The following is a 14,666-nucleotide window of genomic DNA, read 5'->3' as shown; positions in this document are numbered from 1 at the left end:
CATCCCCATCCTCTATCTACTAAATGCCAACAGCACCTCCTGCACAAGCTGAAATAGCCAAAAATATCTTTGTGTGTGCTACATTGCTTTGGTTGTGTCCGGCTTTTTGTGACCCTATGGACTGTAGCCCACCAGGCTCCTCTGTCCATGGGATTCTCCAGGCAAGAATAGGAGTGGGTTGCCATGCCCTTCTCCAGGGGATCTTCCCTACCCAGGGGTTAAACCTGCATCTCTTAAGTTTCTTGCATTGGCAGGTGGGTTCTTTACCATGAGTGCCACCTGGGAAGGAAAAAATACCTTCAGACATTGCCAAATGTCCTCTGAGGGGCAAAACCACCCCAGTTAAGAGCCACAGCAGTAGGAACCATTTCTTTCCTAACTCATACTCTTTCTTTTTCTGCCCAGGGTTTCAGGAGGTTTTCCATCATGATTATTGCCTCGTTGGGATTTGCCATTCTCTTGTTCCACTGTACAACTTGTGAGAACCCCCTCATCTCCTCAGCCTGGCACTTCACACACCCCCTATATAATGCAACCATCTATGAAAACTCTGCTCCCAAGACCTATGTGGAAAGCTCTGAGAAAATGGGCATCTACCTCATAAACCCCCAATGGGCAGTGAGGTACCGGATTATCTCTGGAGATGTGGCCAACGTGTTTAAAACAGAGGAGTATGTGGTGGGCAACTTCTGCTTTCTGAGAATAAGGACAAAGAGCAGCAACACGGCCCTTCTGAACAGGGAGGTGCGAGACAGCTATACCCTCATCATCCAAGCCACAGAGAAGACCCTGGAATTAGAAGCGCTGGCCCGCGTGGTGGTCCGCATCCTGGACCAGAATGACCTGAAGCCCCTCTTTTCCCCACCTTCATACCGGGTCACCATCTCTGAGGACATGCCCCTCAAGAGCCCCATCTGCAAGGTGAGTGCCACCGATGCAGACCTGGGCCAGAACGCCGAGTTCTATTATGCATTTAACACAAGGTCAGAGATGTTTGCCATCCACCCTACCAGCGGGGTGGTCACCTTGGCTGGGAAGCTCAACGTCACCTGGCGAGGGAAGCATGAGCTCCAGGTACTGGCTGTGGACCGCATGCGGAAGATCTCGGAGGGCAATGGATTTGGCAACTTGGCTGCACTCGTCATCCATGTAGAGCCTGCCCTCAGGAAGCCCCCAGCCATTTCCTCGGTGGTCTTGGATGCGCTTGACCGCAGCGAGGATGCCACCTACGCTACTGTCATGGTAGATGCAAACAGCTCAGGGGCGGACGTGGACTCGCTGGAGATTGTTGGTGGTGACCCTGGAAAGAACTTCAAAGCCATCAAATCTTATGCCCGGAGCAGTGAGTTCAGCGTGGTTTCTGTCAAAGACATCAACTGGATGGACCACCCTCATGGATTCAACCTCAGCCTGCAGGCCAGGGCTGGAAGCAGACCTTCCGTTTACTCCCAGATCAGGGGCTTTCACCTACCCCCTTCCAAACTGACTTCCCTGAAATTTGAGAAGGCCACATACAGAGTGCAGCTTAGTGAGTTTTCCCCCACTGGCAGCCGTGTGGTGATGGTGAAAGTAACCCCAGCCTTCCCCAACCTGAAGTATGTTCTAAAGCCATCCTCAGAGAGTGCAGCATTTAAACTGAATGCCCGCACGGGGCTGATCACCACCACAAAGCTCATGGACTTCCATGACCAAGCCCAGTACCAGCTGCGCATCAGAACCTCACCGGGCCTTGCCTCCACCACTGTGGTCATTGACATCATGGACTGTAACAATCATGCCCCAGTGTTCAACAGGTCCTCCTACGATGGCACTTTTGATGAGAACATCCCTCCAGGCACCAGTGTTCTGACTGTTACTGCCACAGACCAGGATCATGGAGAGAATGGATATATCACCTACTCCATCACTCGTCCAAATGCTGTCCCCTTTTCTATTGACCCTTACCTGGGGATCATCTCCACCTCCAAACCCATGGACTATGAGCTCATGAATAGAATTTACACTTTCCGGGTACGGGCATCAGATTGGGGATCCCCATTTCGCCAGGAAAAAGAAGTGTCTGTTTCTCTTAGGCTCAAGAATCTGAATGACAACAAGCCTATGTTTGAGGAAGTTAACTGCACTGGGTCTATCCACGAAGACTGGCCAGTAGGAAAATCAGTAATGACTGTGTCAGCTATAGATGTGGATGAGCTTCTGAACCTAAAATATGAGTTTGTATCAGGCAATGAACTTGAGTATTTTGATCTAAATCACTTCTCTGGCGTGATATCCCTGAAACGCTCTTTTAGGAACCGTACTACTGGTCAACCCATCAACTATTCCCTGAAAATTACAGCTTCGGATGGGAAAAATTATGCCTCACCCATGACTTTGAATGTTACTGTAGTGAAGGACCCTCATTTTGAGGTCCCTGTAAAGTGTGAGAAGACAGGGGTACTGACACATTTCACAAAGACCATCTTGCACTCTATTGGGCTTCAGAATCAGGAGTCCAATGATGAGGATTTCACTTCCTTAAGTGCATATCAGATCAATCATCATACCCCTCAGTTTGAGGACCACTTTCCACAGTCCATTGACATCCTTGAGAGTGCTCCTCTCAACACACCTCTAGCCCATCTGGCAGCCACTGACCCTGATGCTGGCTTTAATGGAAAACTGGTCTATGTGATTGCAGATGGCAATGAAGAGGGTTGCTTTGACATTGAGCTAGAAACAGGGCTGCTCACTGTAGCTGCCCCCTTAGACTATGAAGCCACCAGTTTCTACGTCCTCAATGTAACAGTATATGACCTGGGCACTCCCCAGAAGTCCTCCTGGAAGCTGCTGACAGTGAATGTGGAAGACTGGAATGACAACGCACCCAGATTTCCTCCTGGTGGGTACCAGGTAACAATCTCAGAAGACACAGAAGTTGGAACCACTGTTGCAGAGCTGAAAGCAAAAGATGTTGACTCAGAGGATAATGGGAGGGTTCGATACGTGCTGTTAAGCCCCACAGAGAAGTTCTCCCTCCATCCTCTCACTGGAGAAATGGTTGTCACAGGACACTTGGATCGGGAATCAGAACCTCGGTATATACTCAAGGTTGAGGCCAGGGACCAGCCCAGGAAGGGCCACCAGCTTTTCTCTGTCACTGACCTGATAATCACATTGGAAGATGTCAATGACAACTCCCCTCAGTGCATCACAGAACACCGCAGGCTTAAGGTCCCAGAGGATCTACCCCCAGCGACTATTCTAACATTTCTGGATGCCTCTGATCCCGACCTGGGCCCTGCGGGAGAAGTACAGTATGTCCTGTTGGATGATGCCCACGGGACCTTCCACGTGAACCCGATGACCGGGGCACTCAGTCTGGAGAAAGAGCTGGACTTTGAGAGGAGGGCTGGATATAACCTGAGCCTATGGGCCAGCGACAGTGGGAAGCCCCTGGCCCGCAGGACCCTCTGCCACGTGGAGGTGACCGTCCTGGATGTGAATGAGAATCTCCACCCTCCCCGCTTTGCCTCCTTTGTCCACCAGGGCCAGGTGCAGGAGAACAGCCCCTCAGGAACTTCAGTGATGGTAGTGGCCGCCCACGATGATGACACCGGCTTGGACGGGGAGCTCCAGTACTTCCTGCGCGGTGGCACCGGCCTTGCTGCCTTTAGCATCAACCAAGACACAGGTACTGGGCATTGGGAGGGATGGGAGGGCCAGGTGCTGGGAGAGGATGGGACTAAGGAAAATCAGGGGCTCTTTTGAGAAAAGTCAGGCTGTAAGCTAAAAGGAGCAATAAATAGGGCCACTCCTTCCTGTCCCTCTTATTTTATTTTTTAAGTTATTTTGGCCACGCCACATGACTTTTTGGATCTCAGTCCCCTGACTAGAGATTAAACTCGTGTGCTTGGCAGTGAAACTACAGAGCCCTAACCACTGGACCACCTGGGAATTTCCTCACTCTTTTTTAATGGCTGCATTTGTTCATATGCTTTTACTCGTACGCATGAGTCTCTACAGGAAAAACTCTTAAAAATGCAGTTCTTGGGTCAAAGGATAATACACATTTTCAATGTTAATATATCTTTCCAAGTTGTCCTCCAAAAAGGTGGCATCAATGCATTTATTCCTTTGAAGCTCCATAGAAAATAAGTGCAATTCAGGAAACCCCGGGCACCCTCTACTTGTGAGGCCCTGAGATAGGTAACTTAGAGAAGATCCCAGGTGAATAAAAGTAGGTTATCCACCTTGAGAAGTTTACAATCTGACGGATGATTTCTCACCAGGGTAAAGGGGAGGGTGATGAAAGAGAATTAGATTGAGAGTCAATTCTAGACTCAGCTCTTCTGCTTACTTGCTGCATGATCTTGGTCAAGTCATGCTCTTTCTATGGGCCTCAGTTTCCCCATCTGTCAAAGGAGGAGGTTCCTTCAGCTCTGAGATGCTATGGCTGTGAACCGGGCCTTGCCTTCTCACCTAGGTCTTCAGAGTTGAGTATGCCCCATGAGAGCTTAGGGCACAAGTTTCTTTTGCTCACTCTGGGACCCTTGACCTCTAGAACAGTGTTGGCCCACAATAAGTAATTTGTAGAATGAGTGAACTAATGAATGAAGCTAAGTCTCTAAAATCATGAAGATGATAGAGGGGGAACAGCAATTTATTCATCAAATCCCTCACCCTTGAATTAGTATCTATAAGGACTTGAAGCTTGAAGGAACCACTGTAAGGACCAAAGCATGGAAATCCCATCTAGAGAATGTGAAATAAATAAATTGGACTTGGATTGAAGTAGTCAGGAGAAAGTAGGTCAACTACTACAGCCTTCTGAAAACCTGCGTGTGCCCATATGCCCATATGAAAACCCTGCATGTGCCTGTATACCCATAACTCAGCATGGCTGAGTTATGGATCTGTCTTAGCAGAGAAAGGCTCTGAGAGGTTCTTCAATAAGAATCCGAGCTCCCCTGTGTTTAACTCAGCAGCTCCCACACCATATAGGCCACAGTTCCCTTTTCCCCTGAAACACTTGTTAATATCCTTTCCATGGTATGGTTTCAGGACTGTTAGGTAAAGTGATCTCTAGAGCTACTTTGAGCTCTGAAATACTTTGGGTTTGGTGATCACCTCTCCCCAGGAATGATTCAGACTCTGGCACCCCTGGACCGAGAATTTGCATCCTGTTACTGGCTGACGGTACTGGCAGTAGACAGGGGTTCCATCCCCCTCTCGTCTGTAACTGAAGTCTACATTGAGGTTTTGGATGTCAATGACAACCCACCCCAGATGTCCAGACCTGTGTTCTACCCCACCGTCCGGGAGGATGCGCCCCTGCACACCTCTGTGCTTCAGTTGGATGCCTGGGACCTGGACTCCAGCTCCAAGGGGAAACTGACCTTCAATATCACCAGCGGGAACCATATGGGATTCTTTGTCCTTCATCCTCTCACAGGTAAGGACCTCAGAAACGTGGGTGAATAGGATTCTCTACAGCAGTGCTTCTCAAAGTGTGATCCAAAGATCGGCATCATGAGTGTCGCATACGAACCAGCTAGAAGGTCAAGTTCTCAGGCTCCACCTTAGACCTACTGAATCAGAAATCTGTATTTTAATAAGACATCCAGAGGATTTTGATGTGTGCTATGTTTGAGAACTTCACTTCATCAAAGTCCATCTTTATGGAAGAATAAGAATATGTCAGTTTTCTTTCCTTGGGGCCCAGGGAAGCTAAGCACGTTCCCCATGTTGTCAAGTTGGGACTATTTCAACCCTGCAAGTGTTCCCAACACGACCATTCCCCAGAATCACAAGCCACAGGCTGAATCTCTTAACTCTAGTTTCAAACTGATCTCAAGCCTGCCTAGGGAGTGATGGTGATAGAGACCCACTTCAGAGGAGTCAACAATCTCACAAAGATCTCTCCTCAACCCAAGGCCATCTAGGATGGTTCAGAGGAATCTAGAGGCCAAAAACTTGCAGCAGTGAACCAGATATAGTCCACAACAGTGTTCTGTTTGGCTTGCACAAGCTTTAAACAGTAATTTTCAAGTTGTTGCCAACATTTAAAAATGTGCAAAGCTCACAAAATGTTCCAGACTTCTGTAACTAGAAGATCTAGCCATGCCAATTGCACAACCGCCTGAGCCAACAGCAGCTCCCCGTGTAGGGCAGGCATGTCCTCTCTCCTCACAGTCCCCTCACTCTGGCCTGCTTCCTGCATTTATGCTGCCTGCCTGGCTCCCAGAAGAATGAGAGCCAGTTCCCACGGCTGCAGGTACAGCTCCAAGGCCATGTGTCCCTCTGGACCATGAACAACATGCTATTGCAGAGAACACTGACATTCTTGCCTTCCAACCCAACTTCCCATTCTCCAGCTCCAACCACTGACTCTTGTCCTTGAAGGACAGAAGTCTGGCAAGATTGGAAAAAGCCGGGTGGGGAGGCAGGGGAGTGGGGGAGAGCTAGCAGCAGCTTCCTTCATGATCCTTAAGGCAAAAGGGAGTCAGGAAAAGCGATGGGCCTGGGGGTCCTGAGGCAGACAGCGGGTGGGGGACACAAGTGCTGTTTTGCCCGGTGACATCTGTTTGGAACCTTTAACCTTGGGGAGTTGATTAGTCTTCCTAGAAGGAGGATGCTTTTCCCAAGCTGGCTCCCTGCCTGGGCCCACTCGGCCCCTCCCTTTTTGGAAGTGGGAAGACATCTCTCACCTAAGGTAATAGGTTCTCTACTTCTCCCAAAGCCCTCCTGTGTCTACTGTCAACAGTTCCCTGACACCAGGTCCGGCAACATGCCCCAAAGGGCAGAGATGCTTAGTCTTCCTTCAGTTGAGAAGAAATTCTTATCAGCATGAACATTTAAAAATAAAATAATAAATCCAGCAATGACCCCTCCCCCCCCACCCCCGCCTACCTTACTTATCCCTTAGATTGTCCTACTTCCATACCTGGATCCCTTGGCTGGTTTCCCTATGCCCTTAAGATAAAGCCAAGCCCTGTCATGCCCCATGAGCTTGCCTCTCTCACTCCATCACTCTCTGATTCCAACCATGTGGCCTCCCTCAGTCCACGCACGCCCTCTCCTGGCACAGGGCCTTTGCACAAGCTTTTCCTTCTGCCAGGAGTCTCCTCTCCTTTTTCAAGGTAACTCCTGCTTTTCATTCAGATCTTAGCCCAGCTGTTCTTTTCTTAAAGATGTTTTTTTTTTTTTTTCCTTAAAGATGTATTTTTTGACACTATAATACGTCTCCCAGCAGCATCTACTTTTAAAAAACACACTATCACATAGAACATTATAGTCATCTATAATGTGGTGATTATGCTATTAATTATCCACATACTTCACTAGACTTCAACAAGCTTTCCAGAAAAGGAACTTTGATTGTTTTTTGAAAACTATAATATCGAGGCCTGGCACAGAGTAGAACCTCAACAAATAATGAGGAAATGAATGAATGAATCTCTGCCAGCATCCACAGTCATTGGTTAAGCCCAAGATTCATTTATCCCACAAAGGTTTGAAGGTGTCTGTCCTTATAAGGCATTTAAGTTAAGTGCTATGGAGAGGGGAAGAAGAATAAGACACAGTTTCAGCCCTTGAGGAACCCAATCCATGAGGAGTATAAAGATTTGGATACAAAAAGAGCTGTAGAACCGGTGTAAAGAGTACAACATTGTAAAAGATGAGTGTATGTGAGGCTGCGAATTTAGAGGAGAGAGGAAGCTGCTCAGTGTGGTGGACCAGCAATGGCTTCATGGGACAGCAGGCAGCTGTGCTGAGCTGAAGGGCGGGGAAGATTCTGACAGGCAGCAGGCTGGGCGGGCACTTGGGTAAAAATGGTGACGGAAGCAACAGCCAGGAGGAGAAGACCCAGGACTTGCTGAAGACAGAGCAAGTAGGTCCATTTTCTCTTTCTTTTTAAAAAAAACTTTTCCTGCTTTTTCAATGGTGAAATAATCATAGACTTACAGGAGAGCTGCAAAGAGAGTTCTCATACACCGGTCATTCAGCTTCCCCTAATGTTAACACAGTGTATGTATCAACACTAAGAATTAATACCGGTGCAAGGGAATTCAGGAGATTACAGATTTCATTCAGATTTCCCCAGTTTTCTCTGCTAACGGCCTTACTCCCATCTAGGACTTCATACCAACCTCAGAGAGGGGGATGTGGAGGAGCACAGGGCAATGGTCCAGGGGGTCCAGCAGCAATTCCAGGGACACCGGCCCTGAGAAGGTGGGGGAGAAGGCAGCAGGGGAGGCGGTGGTGAGAGAAAGGAAAGAGAGAAAAGGAAAACTAGAGATAGAAGAACAGTGACTGAGTTTCCCAGACACACAGAGAGGGGAGGGAGAGAGGAATCCCTGGGAAGGCAAGAGAGGTGGGGGATGGACAGGGATCAACAGAGAGAGGGGAGAGGGGCTGAAGAGGGAGCAGGAGCAGGAGGGGGGCAGGACTGAGCTGGAAGGAAGGCTCTCCGCCAAGCCCTCTCATCCCGCACTCTTCCTGGGGGTCCCCCGGATGCCGGGCCTTCCCCGGCAGGTTCCTCAGCTTGGGGACAAGCTGGGTGGGGCGAACTGAAACAATATTCACTCTGTCCCAGGGGAACGTCTTCCTTCCTGGTTGTGGGGCTTTCCAACAACCTCCTAGGACCTCTCCCATGGCTGCCTTCAGTGAGGGAAGAAAGAGCCAGAATGACACAAAGGCAAAGACACGCCCCCAACAGAGGTCACTCCTCACATCCGTACTGGAGACCCCACCCCAACACCAGATCCCCCTTTCCCCTCAGGAAGCCCCCACCCCCACACTTCATTCCATTACTCTATCATTTAATTACCTAAACAAGATCAAGAAACGTACAGAAAGCTTTTAGAACACCCACTACGCCCTACCAATAGCTCTGCCTTCATTGAAAAGGGTCCCACCTACCCAGCTAGGACCTCTCAAGTCTATGGGCTTGGGTGCCCCTCTGGTCTCCCAACAATCTTGAGCTTGACTTGTCTGATGCAGGCAGAGAACTGGCTCCTTTTCACCATTATGGCCTCAATTTATAGCCACAGTGCCTAGAAAATGAAAACCGGAATTACAGATCACTAAGTTCACCTTCGGGAATTTACAGAAGTGCTGAGAGGAGCCCAGAGCAGCCCTCCTCTGGCTCATCTGTGCCAGCTGGGCATGGGAAGAGCCCATTCTAGGTGCCAGGTGATCAAGAGAATTAGAACAAAGGAGTAAAATGTCACCCCTTTGTGATTTCCCCGGGAACTAGAGGCAGTGACTGTGACCCCCGTTATAACTCCTGATGAGCTGCCTTTTCACTCAACAGTAACAGTATCCTGGGCTCAGCACCCTCCTCATGGCAGAAGCAGGAAATAGGTGGGGACCCCAGCTGACACTATCACCTCTGCTGTCCTCTCCCTACCTCTTCTCCCCTTCTCTCTCTCCAGATTTCCATTTCCTTTTTATGTTGTGCTCTCCCAAGACCAAAAGAATTCTGAGCTAGGCTTTGAATGTAGGCGTTGAATTTATCCCAGTAAAATGGCCCTGGGAGCCATTTGCTCCAGTCTCCCCCCAACCATCTCTCCTCCAGGTCTCCTAGCCACTGCCCGGCAGCTGGACCGAGAAAACAAGGATGAACACATCCTGGAGGTGAGTGATGCTGCTGAACCCCTGCACTACATTTGAAAACCTCCTGCGGGAGGCCAGGCTGGAGCTAAGCCAGGCCTTGGGGCCACATGCCCGTCTCCAGGCGTAGCTGAGGAGGGTTCTGACTCAGGGAGAAGTTGCTACTTAAGCTGAGCAGGAAGCACTGATCAATTAGTAATGCCTGCAGGGAGTGTGGGAAAACGGAGCAGCACACATGGGTTATGTACTTGTCCAGTATGCTTTCTGGCCCATCCCCATGCTCTACAGTCACCCAAGGACAAACACTAGGTCAGTAGCAGAGCCAGGATGAAAACCCAGACCTTTGTCCTCTAGGCCCATGCTTTTTCTGTGCATGTGTGCAGTCACTCAATTGGGTCTGACTCTTTGTGACCCCATGGACTCTAGCCCACCAGGCTCCTCTGTCCCTAGGATCTTCCAGTCAAGAATACTAGAGTGGATTGCCACTCTCTTCTTCAGGGGATCCTCTCCACCAAGAATCAAACGTGCGTCTCCTGCACTGCAGTCGTATTCTCTACCACTCAGCCACCTGGGCAGTCGCACTCTTTCTAGGATGTCTCTAAAATAAGTATCCCTGGTGACCATTCCAATGAGAGGTGTCAGTCTTGGCCCAGAGGGCCTTAAATCAGAAGTACTCTAGTCAACCCTGTCCTGTGTTCTCCACAACTGATGAACAGGCATCTCTGCTAGTCTTAAAGGCATCAGCTAGGAGGGACACATATTCCTCAGCAGAACTGAAATCAGTGTTGCCTTCTATGATCCCAGGCTCTGGACATTCCCTTTGCGTAAAACCGGCATCACTAGTAAGGAGCAGCTCAATGGCCTTCTAGGCGCTGAGGCATTCTCCATAGTTCAGTAGAGGCATTTATCTTTAAATAGCAAAATCTTTTTAAAATTCAGAAGCATTTTGAGTGGTAATGTCCTATCTATACTGATGCATGTGACAATTTGCTCGCATGTGGAACAGTGCCTGGTCCTGAAATTGTTTTCGTGCCTTTCTTCTATCTCCGGATCTTATCTCATACACTGGGCCGCATGCCTGACTCCAAAGGTACCGCCCACGCCTCCATAAACGCCTCCTCGTTTGTTTTCTTTCTGATCTCCCGTAGTTTAAGGAAAGTGAGAACAAAGCGTATGAGAATTACGAGCAAATAGAATGTCAAAAGTCTCTGCCCATGGGCCTCCCGAGTAAAGCGCCCCAGCTTTTGTTACAGCCCCCGTGGCTTTGTCTTCTTCCAATTCTTTCCAGTTTCTTTCTCTGTTCTTGCTGGCTTTTCTGTGGGCAAGGTTGCCAGACAGCTGGATTCCAAGAAGTTGAGGTTACGATAATAAAAATCACGAGTATATACCAAAGAACAGGCGGATTGGTACTTCCAGGCTTTTGAAAGCAGGGGCAGAGGAAGAGCTGTGGTGGTTGGCAATACATAGTCATGACCTTGCGCCTGTCAACTCACGCTGGATCCTCTCCCCAGGTGACTGTGCTGGACAACGGGGAGCCCTCCCTCCGGTCCACCTCCAGGGTGGTGGTACGCATTGCGGACGTCAATGACAACCCCCCTGTCTTCTCCCACAAGCTCTTCAATGTCCGCCTTCCAGAGAGGCTGAACCCAGGGACCTCTGGGCCTGTGTACAGGCTGGTGGCTTCAGACCTGGATGAGGGTCTCAATGGCAGGGTCACCTACAGTATCGAGGAGAGTGATGAGGCAGGCTTCAGTATCGACCCGGTCACAGGCGTGGTGTCAGCAAGCAGCACCTTCACAGCTGGAGAGTATAACATTCTCACGGTGAGGGTCGGGGGGCGGGGGGGTGGGGATTGGGTGCACACCTGCTCAGGGATGGATTTTCTCTGAGGATACAAGACCGGAGAGACAGCCTTCAGGCGTGATGGAGGAAGTCCTCACTTCCGTGGCTTTCTCCCAAAAAGAAGCCAAAAGATCAAAATTCTGGGCCTTTCTCTTTGAGGGCAATAAGGTCCTTGCCTGGGAAATGCACTCTCTTCTTAAAGATTTTTGTTGAGAGGGGCAGAGGCATTGAAATCAAGATAAACCTGGGTTCCAATCTTAGCACTGACATTTTACAGCTGTGTGGCCTTGGACACGTCATTATGCCTAGGAGCCTTTGTTCCATCATCTGTAAAATGGGGATGAGAACATTTTCCTTGTAGGAAGCTAATATAATAAGTGGCTTGGGCCTGGGCTCTCATGTTGGTAGCCTAAATCCCAGCCTCACTGCTGGCCAGGCAGACAACCCCTGGCAGAAGAATTCACAATGCAGAGGCCCGGGTTCCTCCTGCAAAAAGCAGCTGATGATGGTTCCTCTCTGTGGGCAGTCATGAGGATTGAATTAGATATTGCACATATTGCTCTTAGAGCAGGGCCTAATGATAGGGAGAGCTCAATAAATTCTAGTTTATTATGTTGATTTTGTTGGGAAGGGTAAAGAGCCCATGCATGGAAAGTCTTAGGAATGAGCACACAAAGCCTTCAGTTAATAGTGGCTTTGATTCATCTTTCACTACCCATAAGGTTCTGGAGCATAGTTCTATATTCTGTTCACTACTGTGCTTGCTGCAGCTGACTTGGTGCCTATTTACAGTAAGCTCCTAACTGTGCTGAATGGATGAAATAGTGGATGAAAGACCAGCTCAGTCCATCACAGGGCACTCTGTCTCTTGGCCTGGCCACCTGGGTCTTCTTGTTTCTTGGCTCCAACCCTATAGACAAAGCCTCAACTTGAATTCTGGCCTCTTTTCAGGTCAAGGCAACAGATGGTGGGCAGCCACCACTCTCGGCCAGCGTCCGGCTACATATCGAGTGGATCCCCAAGCCCCGGCCCTCCTCCATCCCACTGGCCTTTGACGAATCCCACTACAGCTTTACGGTCATGGAGACAGACCCCGTTAATCACATGGTGGGGGTCATCAGTGTTGAGGGCCGACCTGGCCTCTTCTGGTTCAGCATCTCAGGTAAGGGCCCCAGGAGGGCCAGTCCCTCCCATCCTGAGCCCTAGTCATCAGGGCACAATCCTTCTGAGCCCTCTCAAGGTCATCTTCCCTGGCATCTTCTGTCTTGGCTGTGAGTGGTGATTGCCTTTTCCCTGTTTCTCTGGGGCAGTGGGTTGTCAGGACACTGCTTCTTCCAAGCTTTCCTTCATACCATCTATGATCTCGGGAACTCACAGGTAACCCCAGCTAGAACTGGATGGGTCCTCCAAGTTCCTGGGAGACCTAAGACCAAGGTCCAGAGAGTGGCCAGAGAGACCCAGGGGAGAAAACACAAGTTTTATGCTTCCTCTTCTGCCTCACTATGAACATCATTGCAGAGCTGACTTCACTGACCACGAACTCGAGGCCAGCTGTACTCTGGGGCTATGCTTAACATTCTGGTCCCAGGTTCCATCCTCAAGATCAGGGAAAGGGTGCATTCTCGTGGTAGGAGACACTTGGGTCCAAGCTCTCACAGCCTCCTCTGAAATTTCTTTCTGTTTCTAAATCAACATTTTGTCAGAACATATCAGGGTTGGGAGTGGTTCACAGATCACTTTGGGAATCTGATGAATGTTTAGGCTTTCTTTTTAGAAGGATACTTGTGACCTGTGTGCATGTGTGTGCACACACGCACACACAAATTTGTGTACAAATTTGGCAGCTGGGGGGGAGTTATAGATTCTCTGAAACCCAGCCAGGGACTCCAGGTCAAGAATCTCTAATCTAAGAGCTTCAGTATCACCTGAAGTCCCATCAAAGAGACTCCCACCTGCTTCAGAGGTTGGATACCAAACCTATCTCGAGCTTTTTAATCTCCTAGATTTACTTCCGTTGCTAATTCACTGTTCTTTATAAGCACTTGACATTTTTTCTGTGAATTAACACATGCACTCTATAGAACATTTGGAAAATACAAATAAGTACAGAGAAGAGAATAAAAATCACCTAGTCAGTGGGAGGATAAACTCCCACTAAATAGAAGTTAGCCCACTGTTTTCATTTTGATGTTTCCCTCTAGTCATTCTTCTTTACACACCCACACATTTAAGGTTACAAGAAAATATTGTTTTATAACCTTTTAAAATATATCCTGAACATATTTCTGTGTCACTAAACAGATCTCTACTAGCAGACACTTAAACAGCTGCATGCTACTTCTGTATTTTGGATTCTCATAGTTTATTAATAAACAATTCCCTCTTGTCAAACACAGTTATTTCCATTTTTTCCCATGTCTAGGCTTCTCTAGACCATGCAGACTACCTGTAACCATGACACAGAGCTCCATGACTCCTGCATGTTTTAATTCTAGTAACAGAATACATTGTAGGGCAAATTTTGGTCTTCCTCTGGGACTCCCCAGTCCTTATAAGTTTACCTTTTCCTGAATCATCACTTGGATCGTGATAATAATTTGACAATAACCCGACAGGATCAACTACCAGCTCCTCTAGATCTGCCAAATCCCACAGTATTAATACTTGTGCTATTACTGCCTACATCACTGAGGTCGTGCATGCTTTCCCCACCCCCTCCCAGGTGGGGACAAGGACATGGACTTTGACATTGAGAAGACGACGGGCAGCATCGTCATTGCCAGGCCTCTCGATACAAGGAGGAGGTCGAGCTATAACTTGACTGTGGAGGTGACCGACGGGTTCCAAACCATTGCCACCCAGGTGAGAAGCCTCACTGGGAGCCTTGAGTTGAGAAGAGATAGGAGGTTTCCTTGGTTGGAAGTAGCTGTGCTCACCACCATGTCACCAACGCACACTGGGACCTCCTTGGTAGGGATGAGGACGCAGAAGGCTCTCTGTGCATGTGTGCATCTCAAAGAACACTGAATCTGGAATCAAGGTTCTGCATTCCAGTCTTATCTGATCACTCTCTCTACGTCTGTAATCTTGGGAGAATTCTTGTTCCCACTGTGGATCTCTGTATAATAAGGAGTTTTATCTAAATGAGCAGTTTTCAATTAAAGATAGAGCACCTAAGGGCTTTCATAGGTGTAAGGAATGATGGGAAGTGGGGCTCTGGATTTCTA

At 48.7% G+C, this 14,666-nt stretch overlaps 1 protein-coding gene across 2 annotated transcripts in view; it reads left to right on the top strand.

The window, feature by feature from the left end:
• Positions 1-14,666, top strand: part of FAT2 (FAT atypical cadherin 2) — a 98,840-nt gene that overhangs the window by 22,607 nt on the left and 61,567 nt on the right. Inside the window, exons 2-7 of one of the 2 annotated variants that reach the window (XM_024994265.2) lie at positions 406-3,673; positions 5,120-5,434; positions 9,563-9,621; positions 11,109-11,420; positions 12,391-12,601; positions 14,162-14,301. In XM_024994265.2, the coding sequence (XP_024850033.1) occupies positions 427-3,673; positions 5,120-5,434; positions 9,563-9,621; positions 11,109-11,420; positions 12,391-12,601; positions 14,162-14,301 (4,284 nt within the window). In that variant the 5' untranslated portion in view covers positions 406-426. Of the gene's footprint in view, positions 1-405; positions 3,674-5,119; positions 5,435-9,562; positions 9,622-11,108; positions 11,421-12,390; positions 12,602-14,161; positions 14,302-14,666 lie in introns of those variants that run through there. The other variant, NM_001192572.2, reaches the window with a different exon arrangement.

This window comes from Bos taurus, chromosome 7 (genome assembly GCF_002263795.3).
Source record: "Bos taurus isolate L1 Dominette 01449 registration number 42190680 breed Hereford chromosome 7, ARS-UCD2.0, whole genome shotgun sequence".
NCBI lineage: Eukaryota > Metazoa > Chordata > Mammalia > Artiodactyla > Bovidae > Bos > Bos taurus.
This window is presented reverse-complemented; position numbering and strand designations above follow the sequence as displayed.